The sequence below is a fragment of the Ptiloglossa arizonensis genome, chromosome 7 (genome assembly GCF_051014685.1).
Source record: "Ptiloglossa arizonensis isolate GNS036 chromosome 7, iyPtiAriz1_principal, whole genome shotgun sequence".
Lineage (NCBI taxonomy): Eukaryota > Metazoa > Arthropoda > Insecta > Hymenoptera > Colletidae > Ptiloglossa > Ptiloglossa arizonensis.
Genome location: NC_135054.1, coordinates 20,462,712 through 20,480,852, shown reverse-complemented (window position 1 = coordinate 20,480,852; position 18,141 = coordinate 20,462,712). Strand labels below are relative to the sequence as shown.

At 42.1% G+C, this 18,141-nt stretch overlaps 1 protein-coding gene across 1 annotated transcript; it reads right to left on the bottom strand.

Moving 5' to 3' along the window:
• Positions 1 to 4,028: 4,028 nt before the first annotated feature.
• Positions 4,029 to 8,670, bottom strand: LOC143149674 (uncharacterized). Its single transcript, XM_076317244.1, has 4 exons — positions 8,548 to 8,670; positions 7,280 to 7,466; positions 5,058 to 5,226; positions 4,029 to 4,182 (listed from the first exon to the last, which is right to left on the bottom strand). Exons 1-4 carry the CDS (start codon positions 8,668 to 8,670, stop codon positions 4,029 to 4,031), a joined length of 633 nt encoding a protein of 210 aa, XP_076173359.1.
• Between the last annotated feature and the right edge of the window lie 9,471 nt (positions 8,671 to 18,141).

Genomic DNA, 18,141 nt, shown 5'->3' with positions numbered 1-18,141 from the left:
GTCAAATTAATTTTCTTTTTTGTAATTACGAAACTGTACTGCTAATGACGATGGTATTTACTCCACTTTTGAGGAGACCTATATTTGTAATACAAGTGAGATTTCGATGTCCAATTAATTTTTTTTTTTTGTAATTACGAAACTATACCACTCACGACGATGGTTTTTTCTCCATTTTTAAGAAGACTCTTATTCGCGATACAAGTGAACTTTCAAAGGTCAAATTAATTTTCTTTTTTGTAATTACGAAACTGTACTGCTAATGACGATGGTATTTACTCCACTTTTGAGGAGACCTATATTTGTAATACAAGTGAGACTTCGAATGTCCAATTAATATTTGTTGTTGTAATTACGAAACTATACCGTTCACGATGATGGTTTTTACTCCACTTTTGAGGAGACCTATATTTGTAATACAAGTGAGCTTTCCAATTCATAATTTCTTTTTCTTTGTAATTATGAATCGATGCCATTTTTTTAAAGAGTATTTTCTATCATTTTTTTTCTAGCACGTAGCAATTTTCCAAACTCCAAATTTACTTTTTCTGTCTAATTACGAATCAATAGAACCTTTGTTCTTTGTAATTATGAATCGATGCTATTTTTTAAACTGTTTTCTATAATTTTCTTTTCTAGCACGTAGGAATTTTCCAAACTCCAAATTTACTTTTTCTGTCTAATTACGAATCAATAGAACTTCCCCATTTTTTAGTTCAAGTTCGAGTAGTAAAACTAACGTATATCGAAATAATTCTCGTAATTGTATACTCGATGAAGGATCTCTTTAACAGAGTGTAATAAAAATACACCAAAATTTGTATTCGTGCATTTCGTGCAATATTCATCGAGTACAATGTATTATAAAGTCTTGGTAGAAATTCTTTGCGAATCGATAAACGACGTAACGTTTCATTACAGCGTTCAGGTTTGTTAATTTAATTACCACGTTTCGCACAAGACGACTGGTATCGAATGGCGAGAAATTTGGTAATTATATTACGAAATTCGAGCAACTCGCGAATTATGGATCCGTGCGTGCAACACGGACGCCTCCTGGCTTTATCGAGATTCGAAACGTCGAGGTTTTCGAAACTCCTCGACGCACCGAGTTACCAAGTGTCGAACAGTTTCAAAAAGTCCGTCTCAGTGGTAATTAATTTTCAGACTATTAACCCGTGGTTACGTATCGCGTCACGGGGGCTGGTTTACGAAGCGAGGTGAAAAAAAACCATCGTTTGAAAATCGGGAAATCTCCGTTGATACGTGGCAAAGAAGGACTCGTCGACTCGCAGTTTCGAGGCGGGGTTAATGTTCAACCGGAGTTTGGAATATTTTGGTTTTGTGTCAAATGTACGCGACGCGAACTCTGTTTTTTTTATTTTTTTTTCCCTACTCTCAGCCCCGTCATCCTCAACGAAATTTACGACCCTGCATTTGACGGTTTGAAATACGCGCGGTGCAATCATAATTTTCGAAAAATACAAAACGCTGTATCGGTCGCGCAAAGTGGAACGAGTGTCCAGCTCGGTGCGTTTCCTTTTCGTTCGATTCCCCCGACTTGAATATTCAAATCAGCGAACGAGAGGGAAAACGAGGAACTTGGTCCCGATTGTTGCACGATGTCGTACGAAATGTAATCGAACGAACAATTCTGCTTCGTTCGTTGCTGAAAAAAGAACAAACGATGGAGTGAACTCCCGGGCAGTGTGAAAATTCAAATCAATCCTTAAATTGTATCAACGATCACGTCTGGGTCCGAGTAGACCCGTAATCTGACCTTGACAAAAATACCTCGAATAAAAATTCTATCGCACCTTTATTTCTTAATTTCTAAAAAAAGGTACTCACCCCGGGTCCAGGAAGACCCATACGAGGGACCAAACCCAGACCTAATCCAGACCTAACCCAGACCTAACTCAGACCAAACCCAAGATCGATACTTTGTAAATTCGATAAAAGATTCTATTGTATTGATAAAAATACATTTGTAAATGAAAATCGCACCCCCTTGCGCCTGATAATTTCGCGCTACTGGAATCGAGGGGCGTACAGAATATTTTCGTACACCGTCCACGTACAAAACCTTTTCATCGGACCAGTCTCCGCGAAATAGCCCTTCGTATCGAATCTGTGTATCGAATCAACGGAAGCGCGAGGAACAATAGTGAAAATTCTCAACAAATCGGGTTACACGCGGCTGGCACGAACAATGTGCTCATTAACCTGTCGGTTGTCGAAGTCGTCATTCGTCATTTTCGTGCGTCGGAGAATCATCGACAATTAACTACCCTGGCGAGAGGAAGGCTACGAGAGGGTGTTGTTGGGCCAGAGAGAGAGAGAGAGAAAGACACAGAGAGAGAGAGCTCGCGAAGCTCAAAGGTTTCGGCCTCGGTGGCGTTGTAACGACGCGGAAGCAAAATCGTATATTGTCGGGCCGTGTTAATTACCAGGAATGGCTTTGCCCTGGAAAACCATTCTCCCTGTCGGCCCCTACCCGTCCCCCGGCGCTCACCGTCGGTTTCTCTCGGTCACCGGCGTCACGGGCCATTTTTTTCCCCTGCTCCGGCTCGCTTCTACACCCTCTATAAATTTCAACCGGAGTATTTTCTCTTTTACGTGTACCTGTTATTGAACGAGAGAACTGCCAATAACGCCGGATAACTGCGTCACGTTTCGCCGCGAGGTCCCCTTCACCCTCGCCACTTTCATCCCCACGGCCACCCAATCGCCCCCCACCGACCCGTTTCCCATCCTCCAAGCGACTCCTTTCTTCCCTTGATATTTCTAATATCGTACGACATCGGGACACATAAATTACCCCACCACCCCACCGAGTGTTTCGATACGGTTTTCGTTTCAGCCGCAGCTTCCCGCGGGACCTTTCTCTCCTCCTCCTCCTTCATCTTCTTTTTTTATATTTTTCCTTTTCTTCGTTTTCAACGCGACCGGTGGTGTTTCCTCGGTGCTACGACAGAAGGTTCGTTAACGTGGGTCGAGACACACGGTGGGAACGAGTGTTGTCTATTTCGCTGCGGGAATAACGTGGTCCGCTGGACGTTTAATTATTGAAGTATTCGGGGAATCATAGGAAGAAATTGAGAAGAATTCGTAGGTGATTTTTACAACGTGGAACACGTATATTTGCGGTAAGATCGAGAGAGACGACGGTTTCGATTTTCGATTTCGAGGAAAATAATAAGATTCTGAAGCCTATGTTTCTTTTCTCGTAGTGGTATCTTTTGAAAAGGATCGTAACGCGAAGGTTGGACGATGAAACTAGTGTAAGTAAAGTTCTTCAGAAGTTAAAAATACCGTTGTACTATTTCTAATACTCCTTTTGGAAAAAATAGTAACGTAGAAATTAAATAGAAGAGTAGATGTAGGTGAAGTTTTCAAAAGTTAAATTAGTTGTTTGAAAAAAATAGCAATGTAAAGATCAAACGAAGAGACGAGTGTAGGTAACTTTCTCTAACTTTCTTGAAAATTTAAAAATACCGCTATATATTTTCTAATACTCATTTTGGAAAGAATAGCAACGTAAAGATCAAACGAAGAGGAAAGTCCATGTATCTTTCTTCAAAATTTAAAGATCCAACTATATATTTTCTAATATCACTTTTGAAAAAAATAGAAACATAAAGATCGAACTTAGTAATGCTAGGTCAATTTGCTGAAAATTTAAAAAAATAATCCTTGAGACCTTCGTCTTGTAAAACAGTTAGCACCGGGGCTCCAGAATCACTTGGTACTTCGTTGTTATTTATACGCGTCGACTGGAACAACTCTGTTCCACCCTGTTCGTTACGCGCAACGAGGTCTCGGAGTTTATTTAATTGAAACGCCAAACAGAATATCGTCTAATTATCGCGCGAAATTCTCGCTCGGCGATTAAGATCGTCAGTGTACAATTGTTAACCGGAGAAGCAAACGTAGTAACTGACGACCAGTGACGACGAATATCAGCACTGTTTCCCTCGATGGAACACCAGGTAGTTCCCAAGAAACGGATAGAGCGAAGCAAATGATCATTCACGGACCTCTGTGAAGTACTCCAAGAAGCTCTCCGTGCATTCCGGAAATAAACTGTCGCAGCTCCTGGCTGCCTGTCGCCCCATGATTTCAGCGGCGCGATATACTCGATCAAAGTCAGTTCTGAAAGGCTCAGAAGTGGTCGACGGCCTGAAACGAGAACGAAATTAGCCATGGTAACCTGTAGAATTTAAATTCTCGTTAATAACGTGACGCGAAGTCAACGAGACCGGGCCTCGACGTTCTGACCATCCCCAACGAAGCCACTTTCGTCGAGGATAACTCGAATTCCATCGAAAACGAACTTAGGATTCCCTTCGATTTCGGAAATGTGCTACCGGTCGATCATTGAGGGAACAATCAGTGTTTTATCCGAACAGAATCTTCTATCGATTCGTCTTAACGAAGTCTTCCACTCTAGAACACTGGAGAAGAGTTTCTTCTTGAATATCTTGCTCAAATATCTTGCTTCTCGAAATTTTGTCTATTTTTCCGTACATATTCGAAGAAACTATATTCCATCGATCGCAACCGAGCTCACGTGTATCTTTATTCTCAATTATATCAAGCTAGAATCCTTTCTAGCCGAGTCTTTGGCCCATCATCGGTGCAAAGAGTACCTAAAATGTTTATCGGTAGTAATCGCGTTACGTTTAGAATTACAACGCGCGCATAACTGAACGAATTTCAATTTCAAATTAATTCGACAGTTATTTCTACGGTACCTTCGTGAAAATTGTAAAATTGAATACTTTCTAAGCAAAGTTCCTTCAAAAAGAAGCGTCTCGTCCAAACTACAAAAATACAAAAATTACTTCGACTTCGTTTCAATTCGATCGATCCCCAAGAGAAACTAGCACAATATTAGGAGAATCGTTTCGTAGAATGCAAATGTAACCGAATTTCCAAGAAAAGTGTAAACTTTTGTGTGAAATTAAGCTCGATTCGATGTCGTCGTCGCGAAACAACTCCGTTGGGGAACGACAATCGTCGAGAAACAACCGTGTCTCGTGATCTATACTCACGCGAGTAGTAGACGAACTAGCTGAGAGCTGAGACCGTGAACTCGAGTGAAAGGGGCCGCGGACGCCTCGCAGATCGCTCTCAGAAGGCAAGCTTTGCCCGATCGTGAATCGCCGAGAACCGATTCGAGGATTTCGTAAATTTCCCATCTGGAAATGAGACGCGCCTCTCCTTCGGGTGGAAAATACTGGTGAGAAGGTGGCCGAGACGTTGGTGTAGGAACGGGTAAGGAAAAACGATTAACAGGGTTGAAACGAACGAGAGAGAATCAATGGATAAAGGAGCGCCCGCTTTCGGGCATTGTGCTCTCTCGGCTACGGGCGTTATAAGGCACGCAACAAAAGTAGCCTTGTTAATATGTAAAGGAAGAGGATTTCCTTCTTATCCTGGCAGTGAGCTTCGTTCCCTGGCCCTCGAAGCCGGTAGATACTCGCGCGGATTTAGAAGAATCGGGTTGTTACACCCGTGATCCGTCCCTCGAGTCGTTTACTCCGTTTCGTGACTAAAAAGAAAACTCGTTTCCACACTTACGGGGCGGCCGGGACGCAATGATTAATAGAACCGAGGAAACGATTCGTGAAGTGGGAATAAATCGAAAACGTGAGGGTGTGATTCTTTTATTTTGCGCGGAGACGTTGTTGTTGCGTTTGTTACACTGTGAATGACGGTAGAACCGAGGAAATGATAGTGGAAGCGAGAAGATAAGTCGAAAGTATGGAATTTTAAATTGTTTTTTGGTTGAGCAGCTTTTGTTCTCAAGAAGATTGATTTTAAGGGGTGCTTGGTAATCTACGAGTTTGTCGATCGTGTAAAAATATAAGTTACTATTTTTTGTTAGAAATTGCTACGTTTACTAAGTTTTGTATCATAAATAGAGAAACTCGCCGAACTAAATTTTAGTAAAACGCGCGCGTGCTTCAAGTAGTTTGGAAATCGATTTTCTGGAAAATGAAGACCCGTACGAAAAAGTTTCCTTTCACGTTTTCGATTTATTTTCCCACGTAGAATCGCCGCTCTCGGTTGTGTATACATAGAACGTTAAATCTGTAGAACGACCGAGTGCAAATAGAACGAGTAAAAGTAATCGAAAGCAATCGAATATTTCAAAAGTATAAGAACCGATAGAATCTCGAATTTTTTTGGTAAGGTGTTAGAGTACATATGTGTATAATTAGAAATAGTTTTCTATACTATTGGGATGGATAGAATACACAATATTTAATCATAGACGTCACCACTATTTTAAAATCTTCGTTTTTCGTTTAATTTCCATCTATTCTTGAAAAAACTGACGACGAGAAAAAAAAATTAATTAAGTCTAGGTAAATAGATTAGAGTGAATATAATCGAAACTATTTTTGCACACTATCGAAATAGTATGCCCAATACATGATCATAGACGTCGCGATTATTTCGAAATCTTCGTTCTTTTAATTTCCATCTATTCTCGAAATAGCTGACGACATGAAAAAAAATAATGAAGTCCAGGTAAATATATTAGAATAAATACAATGGAAACTATTTTTGCATACTATCGAGATAGAATGCCCAATATTTGATAATAGACGTCGCAATTATTTTGAAATCTTCGTTCTTTTAATTTCCATCTATTCTCGAAATAGCTGACGACATGAAAAAAAAATAATGGAGTCCAGGTAAATATATTAGAATAAATACAATCGAAACTATTTTTGCATACTATCGAGATAGAATGCTCAATACTTCATCATAAACGTCGCGATTATTTTGAAATCTCCATTCTTTTAATTTCCATCTATTCTCGAAATAGCTGACGACAAGAAAAAAAATAATGGAGTCCAGGCAAACATATTAAAATAAATATAATCGAAACTATTTTTGCATACTATCGAGATAGAATGCCCAATACTTGATCATAAACGTCGCGATTATTTCGAAATCTCCATTCTTTTAATTTCCATCTATTCTCGAAATAGCTGACGACATGAAAAAAACTAATGGAGTCCAGGTAAACATATTAGAATAAATATAATCCAAACTATTTTTGCATACTATCGAGATAGAATGCCCAATACTTCATCATAGACGTCGTAATTATTTCGAAATCTTCGTTTTTCTTTCAATTTCCATCCCATCTCGAGATGACAGACCACAAGAAAGAAACTAATCAAGTCCAGGCGATCGAACCGTTGGTTCGAAAAAAATGCCGGAAGCGTATCACCGTGAATTAAAGGGGGTCGCGTACCTTCGTGATCCGGCGAGGGTTCGTCATCCCCATCGACTTCGACGCCGCGGTTGATCGATCTGTCATAACGAACGTATGAATCCGTCAAGTAGGATGCGTTGTAGGGCAGGACGTAATTAAATTTCATCACATATCCGATAATCAGGCTGACGTCGACTTCCATGGGTAAACCGAGGCCGAGGATTAACTGGAACGGTTTTCAAATACACGAAGGTGTCATCGATCGTTTATAATAACCCCCAATCGAATCCCCCGGCTGCCAGGATCGTTCGCGACTGACATTCAGCTAGGGTCGAATTAGATCTGGAAACGTAGGCGTGGCGAAATTTGAATCGCGCGTGGCTGTTCGCGCGACAATCGCACGCTGGTTCTAAGTTGCGCAATTCGCTCTCCGACAATCGAGGGTTTCGATTCTGGAACGTTCCCGTGAGAGCTGCTGATGGAATCTCTGGAATTCTCGAAAAGAATTTTAATAGCAAGGGGTTAGTTAGAGACAGCAACCTTTTACGTGTAATTCTCGTGATTCCAATAATACGTTCGAGAGGTACACACGTGTACAGAATGGTGAAAATGTTAGATTATTCGTACACGAAATGTGCAGTGTACAATATAAAAATCACACTATTTGTAAGATATTGTGTAACAAGTTAATTGTATGTATCAGTCTTCATGGGAACTCATCTTCCAGTTGCAGTCTGTGTGAAGCTCTGAGCAGCTCTATTGCAATAATTTGAATAATTCTTTCGTAATGTTAGAAATGTACGCTACTTGTGAAAAGGTGTACTTATTTAACTAGTTATTTGCAAAGCTCTATGAAGAAATCTTCTTTTTAGATAGCAGTCTTTGCGAAACACAACTCTAAACGGAGCAACTCGAGCGCAATAATGTAAATGATTAGTTCGAAATGAACGAAAGTGCACGCAAGGTTAAAAAATGATACCCAAGAATGTACACCTATCTGGTTATTTACGAGGCTCTATTGAAAACCCATCGTCCTCTCGGATAGCAGTCTCCGCGAGACCGGCTCTAAACGGAGCAACTCACGTGGAATGATATACAAACGCAGTAATACACTTTAAACAAAGAAACATCCACAACATTAAAAATTCACCAAAACTAAAACAAAATTGCTTTAGAATAACTTCTTACTTAAGAATACCCGTGTAACTCGTTTCCAAATTATTATCGTATTTACGACAGTCTTTACACTTTCGTCCTCAGTTGCACTCTCCGTGAAACAATCTATAAACACAGCATTTCAAGAATACCTGAACTTTCGTTCCAGCTCCTTCCGTTGGTGGCGGGTACACCAGGTACCTCTTGTCTCGTTCGTGGCCCAAACCTGTCGAAATATCGTGAAACGCCAACAGAACAATGATCGCGAGCCGCATGTCGAGAGCTTCGGGTCAGTCGAATGTAGACGTTCGTCGAACTTTTCGAGGCTACTGACGAGCGTAGATAGACGCAGGTAAACACCGGGAGTCGTTAATAGCCAGCAATTAGTTCGTTATCGCGAGTTAAGGGAATAATGAACCCGCTTCGATCGCGGTTCCCGTTGAACAGCGGGTAGCCGTGTGCAGGAGACGGACAGGTTGCATTGAAACTGCAGCCAACGCAGACTGGACTGCTCTCGGTGAAATTAATGCTGCGATCAATTTCTATTCACGAACACTGGCAGCTTGCGATCCTCTGGACGTAAATTTTTAGAACGCGGTTCCACATCCGGCCAATTAATGGCTTGGAAGACTTTTATCTCCCGGAAGACCGTGGCTGGAAGTTACAGGGAGGAAGGGTGATCGAAGGTACGATTAACGGGGCAAAGGGCGCTCGAAGGTACGAGGAACAAGGGAAAGACCGATCGAAAGTATTTACGACGAGGAACGGGGCAAAGGATGACTGAAGGTACGATTAACAGGGCAAAGGGTGTTCGAAGGCACGAGGAACAAGGTAAAGAGCGATCGAAAGTATTTACGACGAGGAACGGGGCAAAGGATGACTGAAGGTACGATTAACAGGGCAAAGGGTGTTGGAAGACACGAGGAACAAGGGAAAGAGCGATCGAAAGTATTTACGACGAGGAACGGGGCAAAGGATGAGTGAAGGTATGATTAACAGGGCGATGGATGATCGAAAGTACGATCAACAGGGCAAACTGTGTTTCGAAAGTGCGTGGAAGAGGGCAAAGAGTGCTCAGAGGTATCAGGAACGGTGCAGAAGGTGATCGAAGTATGATCAACAGGACAAAGGTTTCGAGAGGGTACGAGGAAGAGGGCAAATGGTAATCGAAGGTCCGAGGTGGAATAGAATCAAGGGTGATGAAGCATAATCGAGATGCAAACCTGCGGGGAGCAATGGGAAGTTTGAAATTATCATAAGACTGTAGAAACTTGTGTTCTTGGAAATAGAAAGATGCGATCGAAGTCCTCTCTGCTTGAATTTCCAGAAAATTGGCAAGGAAGGAGTTTGAACGAGTCGGAGACTGGTTGGTGGTTCGTCGATTGAATTTAATTTAATAATGGTCTTTGTTAAGTAGAATAAGAGTGGTGTTTGATGGATAGAGTAAAGGTAGATTGTTGAATGGAAGAAAGATTCGAGCGACTTAGGGGAGGGTTACATCTTGTTCTTCGATTAGAATGGTATCGTCATGGAATGGAATGTGTTCGCAGCGCGACATAGTAATTTCATTCGGATGAACGAAAACCGATCGAAACCTAACAAACGTCTATAAGAAGCGATATCCAAGTGCTTGGAAGTCCTCGTCAGTTACCCACGACCATAAACTCGCTACGCAGGGACAGTTTAAAGCGAATCGGATAACACCGCGAAACAATGGAATAGATCAGTGTAGAGCGGTTCGAGTACACCGCGTCTCGAAATCTGTCGTCCGAACTCCAGACCTTGGAATGTAATAAACGTTCTAAGAAGCGACAACCATATTATTCCACTGGACCAAAGGGTAGTGAACATGCATCAAAGTCGTAGCTAACCACCCCACGATCCTAAACTCGGTACACAGAACGTCTCAAAGTGAATCCAAGTCTCGGCTGAACCCGAAACAAGAAAATAGATGGCGGTCTGGTGGTTCCAGGACTCGGTGTCTAGACTCCACAGACCTCCGCGTGCAATGAACTTTCGAAGAAGCGACCATAATTATTCCCACGAGACTCGAGAACAATCGAAACGTATCAAATCTCTCGTCGAGTTACCATACGATCTTCAAACTCTCTCGTGTGCAATAATTAAGAAAGAATTGAAACGTTACGTCGCGAAGAGACAGATCGAGTTAGAGATGTTGGAGGATTCTGTGTTTGAAAATTCATCGTCAGAATTCTAGGAGATTCGGAAACGATCGAAACTTCACCAGCACTCGGGCCACCGAACCGCCACAGATAAGACGTGTCGTTCGGAGGTTCCACGGTTCCGATACAATCCAAACCACGATCTCGAGATTCCTGTTCACGATCCTCCGGGTTGATTCGCACACGGTTAACGCGCAGACATCGCGGGTACTAGTCTCTGGCATCCCCCAATCGTATCGTCGCGTTCGCGCGACATTTGCATTATTTTCGTATTACGGTTGGCCTCGCGCGTTCCAGACCGGCCGGTGCGACCATAAATCTTCTTAACAACGGCCCGCAGAGACATAGTGGAGAAATATACATATATATATATATATATATATATATATATATATTGCGCGTCAGAGTACCCTGGAGGATTGATTCGAACGTAGGACCGATATCGCAGGGAGTTTCCGCGAGTAATCGGTTCGAGGGGAACGAAGGTTCCAAGGAGAGGTCGGGGGTGGTGGTAAAAAAACGCGAAAGTTGATTATCGTGAAATTCGTCGCGCGATCGAGGACCTCCGGCACCCTTCGATGATCGTCTCCGAGCCAGCCCTCCGGATATCGGCTGACAGCCCTCGAGAAACCGGGAGGAAGCATCTTCGAAGGAATGAATCCGACCGTGAAGGATTTGTTTCGCGTCCCAGGGACCATTGCGCCCTCGTGACCTCTGGGATCCATCTGGAGGACCATACGGAATTGTAATCTGCACGGTGGATAATCGAGAGTATTTTGAAATTAAGGAGGATCAAGTCCGATGGGGTTTTTTTCTCGGATGTAGTTTTAGATCGAAGTTACAGATATGGGGGTGTTGTTAGAAGTTTCTTCGGATCGAAGTTAATGGAATGAAAGTATTTTTAGGTGGAAGGTACCGAAAAGGGGGTATTTGTAGGTGAAAGTTATCGAAAAGGGATATCTGTATGTGGGAGTCATCGAAATGGGGGTATTTGTAGGTGAAAGTTAGCGAAAAAGGGTATTTGTAGATCGAAGTTACTGAAAAGGGGGTATTTGTAGGTGAAAGTTATCGAAAAGGAGTATTTGTAGGTGAAAGTAGCGACAAGGGGTATTTGTAGATCGAAGTCACCGAAAAGGGGGTATTTGTAGGTGAAAGTTATCGAAAAAGGGTATTTGTAGATCGAAGTCACCGAAAAGGGGGTATTTGTAGGTGAAAGTTAGCAAAAAGGGGTATTTGTAGATCGAAGTCACCGAAATTGGAGTGTCTATACATCAAAGTCACCAAACTTGGGTATCTGTACATCGAAGTCACCGTAACGGAGGTATTTGTAACTCGAAGTCACCATAAACGAGGGTACCTGTAGAAGTACCTCTAGCTAGAGATCAGCGAAACGAGAATACTTTCAGAAGTATTTCTAGATCGAAGTTATCGAAACACAGACTCGATCGTGAAGGTAGAACGGACAAGGATTCGTTTCGAGAGCTCTGGAATATTCTGGTCCGAACAAGGGAGAAATTTGATATTTTAAAAATTTTACAGAATGGAAAGCACTAGAGATATCGGCTTGAAACTTTTCAGCGTCGTTTATGAATATCTTACCGAGTTATGTAAATTTATTCATATTGAAGTACTTAATAGTTTTAAAGATATGGGCCGGCTCGGTGGTAAGGTGCTCTCTACTTTTTGGAGCGCTCGACCGCGTTAAAGACTGTGTTAAGACGTACGTAGTAAAAATATTTTAACGCTTGTTAAATTCCTCGAATAAAAAGAGAAACTTTAAAACTTTACCTATAAGTGATACTCAATGAACCGATGTCATTTACGAAAGAAACACACCGACCCCCACTACCGTGAATTGTGTCATTTTTATCACTCGAGTACTTCCTGTCGCAAAACTCGTAATTAATTCATCGAGAGCTTCAGCTTCCAATAAATGTAATTAATAACGAGCAAAAATTACTCCACGCTGTCCACGTATCTTTCACACACGATATTACGTTTCCCTTAATCGAGGAGACATCCTTCCAGCTCCCAGGTATACTTATACTTATTTGGGTCAAGGTTCGGATAAGAAATTGTGATGATAATTCAGAAAATGTTACCGCTGTCCGTGAATGTCTTCCTTCCAGCTCCATCGCCAACATTTCCAGCCGAGTTACCGATTTATTTCGCAATTAGAGGAACTTCATTTCTTTCGGGGGAGCACGAACATCGGTGGACCCTTTTCGCACCTCGGCCACATTTCGTCCGCCATTTCCTGCGGTTCATTCATCTTTCCTCAGTCCGATGAACGCTTTCACAGCCCCAGCTGCGGGTCCGGTTCGTTTCAGTGACAATTTATTCCCATCTGGACGAGAAGGCCAAAAAATGGCGCGTTACTTTCCCTCCCTCGGTAATAGTTCTTCTCGTTGAATCCCGTCACGCGAGAAAAGGGGCGAAAATTGTGTGTTCCGTTGATCCGCGAACAGGTTTAAACCGCTCGAGTTGGAGGATAAGTTGTCACCCTATCGGAGATTTACTGGAATCCCTTTTCGAACGAGAAACATTGGGTTTGGCGAAAATATTACACAAATATTTGTCAGACGCAAGGAAATAAAGTAACTTTAAGGAAATCTAAGTAAAAAATGGTGTTGGGGGATGAAAGATCCAGCGGTGTGTTCGAGAGCAGTGAATTTTGAAAGATCGAGAATTTCTGACGGTTGTGACAATGAGTCGAAAGTTGAGACCTGGAATTTAGAGATATTTCAAAGTGGATAGTTGAAGAAAAAGTTACTTTTATTTATTCCATTGCGTAGAATGAAATTGAGAGACTCTCTTGTGAGTCGTAGAAGATTCAAAACAGGTCAATGTGTTTAATAAAAATATTAAATTTCTATTTGGATCGATCTTTCCTTAAACCTACTATTACACGCTGCGAGTTTAGGGTGTTTATGTATCGCAGGACTGCTGCAAAGAGAACGATAGAAACTTTGAAAATTCGAACCAGGAAGGATTCCATCGCTGTTCGGAGGTAATATTTGAATCGAGTATTTAATTAGAAAAAATTGTAATAGATCCGAGAACGTTGAGCTTCCATTCGGCACGCGGAGCGTAATTTCGAGCCGGCGGGGACGCGCTTTGGAACAGATTTTCCACTACCCCCGTGGATGGACCCAGAGAAACGAGCGCGTCTCTATCATTAAAATTAGAATGGTCCGTGCTTGGAGGAAATTACAGACCACGGTAGGACGAGAGACCTAACGACGCGCCAGACGCGAGTTTTCCGAAAATTTCGGCCGAGCGTGATCGCGCGTGTGCTTTCTGTACTTTTCTTTCGATTCGAGTAAACAGACTCCCCTCTGAAGTTGGTTGCATTCACTCGTTGACGATTGCAAGGGAACTGGTACGCTCTCTTGTGACGACTATGATCTTCTGTCATGGCCACCAAGGATTTCAGTGTATTAATACGCTTTCTCATAAGTAGGAAATTAACGTGTAGGTGTGGTCTTCAAAGAAAGTTAACCAGTAGAGTTCAGAATCTCCAGAGCAAGTCAACGTGTAGGTGTAGTCTTCAAAGGAAGTCAACGAGTACATAGTGTTCATAATCTTCGGAGCAAGTCTACGAGTAGTGTTCATAATCTCCAGAGCAAGTCAACGTGTAGGTGTAGTCTCCAAAGCAAGTCAACGTAGTGTTCACAATCTCCAGAAGAAGTCAGTGTGTAACTGTAGTCTTCAAACTAAGTCGAGTAGTGTTCATAATCTCCGGAGCAAGTCAATGTGTAGGTGTAGTCTCCAAAGCAAGTCAACGTAGTGTTCACAATCTCCAGAAGAAGTCAGTGTGTAAACGTAGTCTTCAAACCAAGTCGAGTAGTGTTCATAATCTTCAGATCAAGTTAATGCGTTATTGAAGTCTTCGAAGCAAGTCAAAGAGTAGTGTTCACAACCTCCACAGCAAGTCAGCGTGTTGTGGTAGTTTCTAAAACAAATTGAGTAGTGTTCATAATCTCCAGAGCAAGTCAACGTGTCATTGAAGTCGTCGAAGCAAGTCAACGAGTAGTGTTCACAATCTCCAGAGCAAGTCAGTGTGTAACCGTAGTCTTCAAATCAAGTCGAATAGTGTTTATAATCTCCAGAGCAAGTCAATGTGTTATTGAAGTTGTCGAAGCAAGTCAACGAGTAGTGTTCACAATCTCCACAGCAAGTCATCGTGCACGTGTAATCTCCAAAGTCGACCTGTAGTGTATTCAGTCTCTAGAACAAGTCACCGCACAATGTTTATAATCTTCTAAGCAAGTCAACGTGTGCTCGTAATCTCCGGAACAAGTCACGCATAATGTTCACAGTCCCCGGAGCAAGTCGAAGCTCAGTGTTCACAATTTCCGCAGCGAGTGTACCGTGCTCGTGAAACCCTCGAAAAGGAAAACTCTCGAGAGATCGCGCACCTGCGAAAAAATGTCGCGACAGAAACCCGTCGAAGAACACGATCGGTTCTTCGTGGAAACAGTGGCGTGAAAAGTTTCGGCAATTTCGCTCTCTCCCCTTCTGCACGCTTGGCGATTTTGCAACGCCACCTTTCGCGCCAAGTTTTCCTTGTAAATTTCTGCACAAGGACCGCCCGCATTTTTGCCCGGCCTGGTCACGAGTTTTTCGCGAGTCGCAGCGTTTTACGAACAGCGTGTTAAAGCTTTCCAAGTTCCAGCGTTGGGGTGTTCGGGGAAACTAACGGAAAATAGATATACTTTTCTTTATATAAAATGGTACTTCGAATCTTTGAAAAAATTATTCTTCTCAATCACAATAACCGACCGTACGACACGTTATTCTTCCCCTTGAAATTAATTCGAAAAATGTAATGGAAGAATATCTACTTCGTTCGAATTCTACAATCTCCACAATTCTTACAATTTAAAAATTTCTTATATCGCGTAACGGAGAGTAGATTAAAAAACAATAATCGAATTTGAATTTTCAAACGCTATCGGAGCCGAGATCACTCACGTCAGGGTATCGCGTTTCCGGACCGTTGGAATCACCGCGGTTATGTTCGCTCGGCTCTAATGTGCGCGTAAAAATCGTATTTTAAAGCTCATTGTACGTTTCATCGATGGTAAAAGTTTGATTTCGATCGGTGGGTGTAGAAGGTTGTTAGGAAAAATGCATAAAAATAGCGTATGTTCCGAGGTGACGTAACGTGTTAAACGTTTCGGAGATTTTCTGGCCGCAAATGGGTAAATGTATAGAGGACCCTCGATCTTTAAAGCGACGACGAAGTCACGTCCCTATCGTAAACTCGGAACGCGTTACCGCCCTTAACGGAGCGCGTGGGTCCTCGTTTTGGGGAACGTTATCGAGCAGGGTCGCTCGGAACACTGATGTCGTAATAAATCCACCTGGAAATTCATCGACACGTAACGAGCGTCGAATTCAATTATTCTCGCGGGACGAAGGGACCGAGGCAGATATTGATGGAACTTTTTACACGGATTATGCAACTTGGATTTCTTTCCAACGCTCCTACGGTGCGCCGAATGCAACCGAGAGCTCAGAAATCGGTATAAAATGGAAGGAACAATTAGCGGAGAAGTTGAGAAAAACAATCGAGAACGACTACGCGGATTTGGAAGATCGGTGAAATAATTTGCGACCCGATATAAATTTCTTTCGGCCGTTTGGAAAGTTTCGCGCCCCACTTTCGATAGTTCTGAGCATCGAATGCGATCGAGAGCTCGGAAATCGATGCGAAATTGAACGAAACGATTATCAGGGAAACGAAGAAACATTTGAAAATAATTTTCGACTCGATGTAAATTTTCTTCGGCTATTCGAACACTGTCACATTTCACTATGGATGGTTCTTATCGCCAAGTGCAATCGAGAGGTCAGAAATCGGTGTAGAATTGAAACGATTATCAGGGAAGCGAAGAAATATTTAAAAATAATTTTCGACTCGATGTAAATTTTCTTCGGCTATTCGAGAACAGTCACATTTTACTATGGATGGTTCTTATCGCCAAGTGCAATCGAGAGGTCAGAAATCGGTGTAGAATTGAAACGATTATCAGAAAAGTGAAGAAACATTTCAAAATAATTTTCGACTCGATGTAAATTTTCTTCGGCTATTCGAGAACAGTCACATTCCACTATCGATGGTTCTTATCGCCAAGTGCAATCGAGAGGTCAGAAATCGGTGTAGAATTGAAACGATTATCAGAAAAGTGAAGAAATATTTCAAAATAATTTTCAACTCGATGTAAATTTTCTTTGGAAATTGTCACGTTTCACTCTCCGTAGTTGGACGATCGAATTGAAGTTTTTCTGCGGAACGAAACGACGCTACAAAGGAAAAATCGAGAAGGAGGATAAGATCGTTAACGGTGCTCGCTGTGATAGATATCAAAGATACTGGAAATTGATGAATGTCTCTCGCCACGATGGAAGACAATTTCGAAGAGCAGCGAGTACACCGAGCGATTTTTCCACCGATGGATGCAACGACGCATATTCCGTTTGGAAATTACGACACATAATCGCTTTTATAGATCGGAAGCGGACGGTTTTTATCTGTAGGTCGATTCGTTATTCATGCGTTCGCGGGTCTAACAAAGGGGCTCGTGAAACGATTTCGAATTCAAGGGAAGAGATACCAGCGTTTCTCGACCGTGTTTCTACCGATTTCCAGGATATCGGTTTTTGGATCGACTCGGAATGAATTCTTCGAGAAACCCTTGGGAGTATCCCAAAGAACATTTGAATAAGCTTAATACGCGAACAATATACGAAGCGTAACCTTAGAAAAATAATAATTAAAAATAAAGTATATTTAAACAAAAAAAAAATGAAACTTTCGTAATTCTAACAGAGAATTTTCATCGAGACACTATTATTACTTCTGTGATACACTGTAATGTATTTTTCTTATACTTATACTCGACAAATAATTACTCGAGTTATTTCTAACGGTAGAAATAATATTAATAGAATCTTTATCCTTTTCGAGAATTTTCACCGACTACCTAGTCGACTACCTAGAATTTATAGCTGCAATCTGTACAATTATCTTGGCCAAAGATTGTCGTCACGGGGTAAAATAAACAAAGTTTCCCAAGTGTTTCAGATGGAAGTCTGTAAAATAATTGAACAGTGTAAATTTCCAGCAAAGTCGATAGCATTCGACCGATTTAAGAGCTCGAAGTGTGCCCCTCGTTAGAAGCAGACGATCTTCGCGCGAAATGTATCGTCGATAGACGTATCGGCTTCGAGGGACGTGCAACAGTTCATAAAAAAGAAGTTTGTTACAGTACGGTGGTTCCACGGGATGACGGATATTATAACCGTTTCGTGCGACTCGTCAGAAATAGTGAAACAGTTGCTGAACGTTGTGGAACTCGAGCGGGGGAAGAGAAGAAAGAGGAACGACACCACGACGACGACGACGACGACGACGACGACGACGACGACGACGATGTTCTGTCCCCGTAAAAAGTAACTGACGCGTCTGTGGAAAATAGGCACTTCGTTCTTGGTAGGAAAAATCATCCCCGACCCGTTTCGAGAGCACGAGAATGTGTCGTACACTGCACGGCC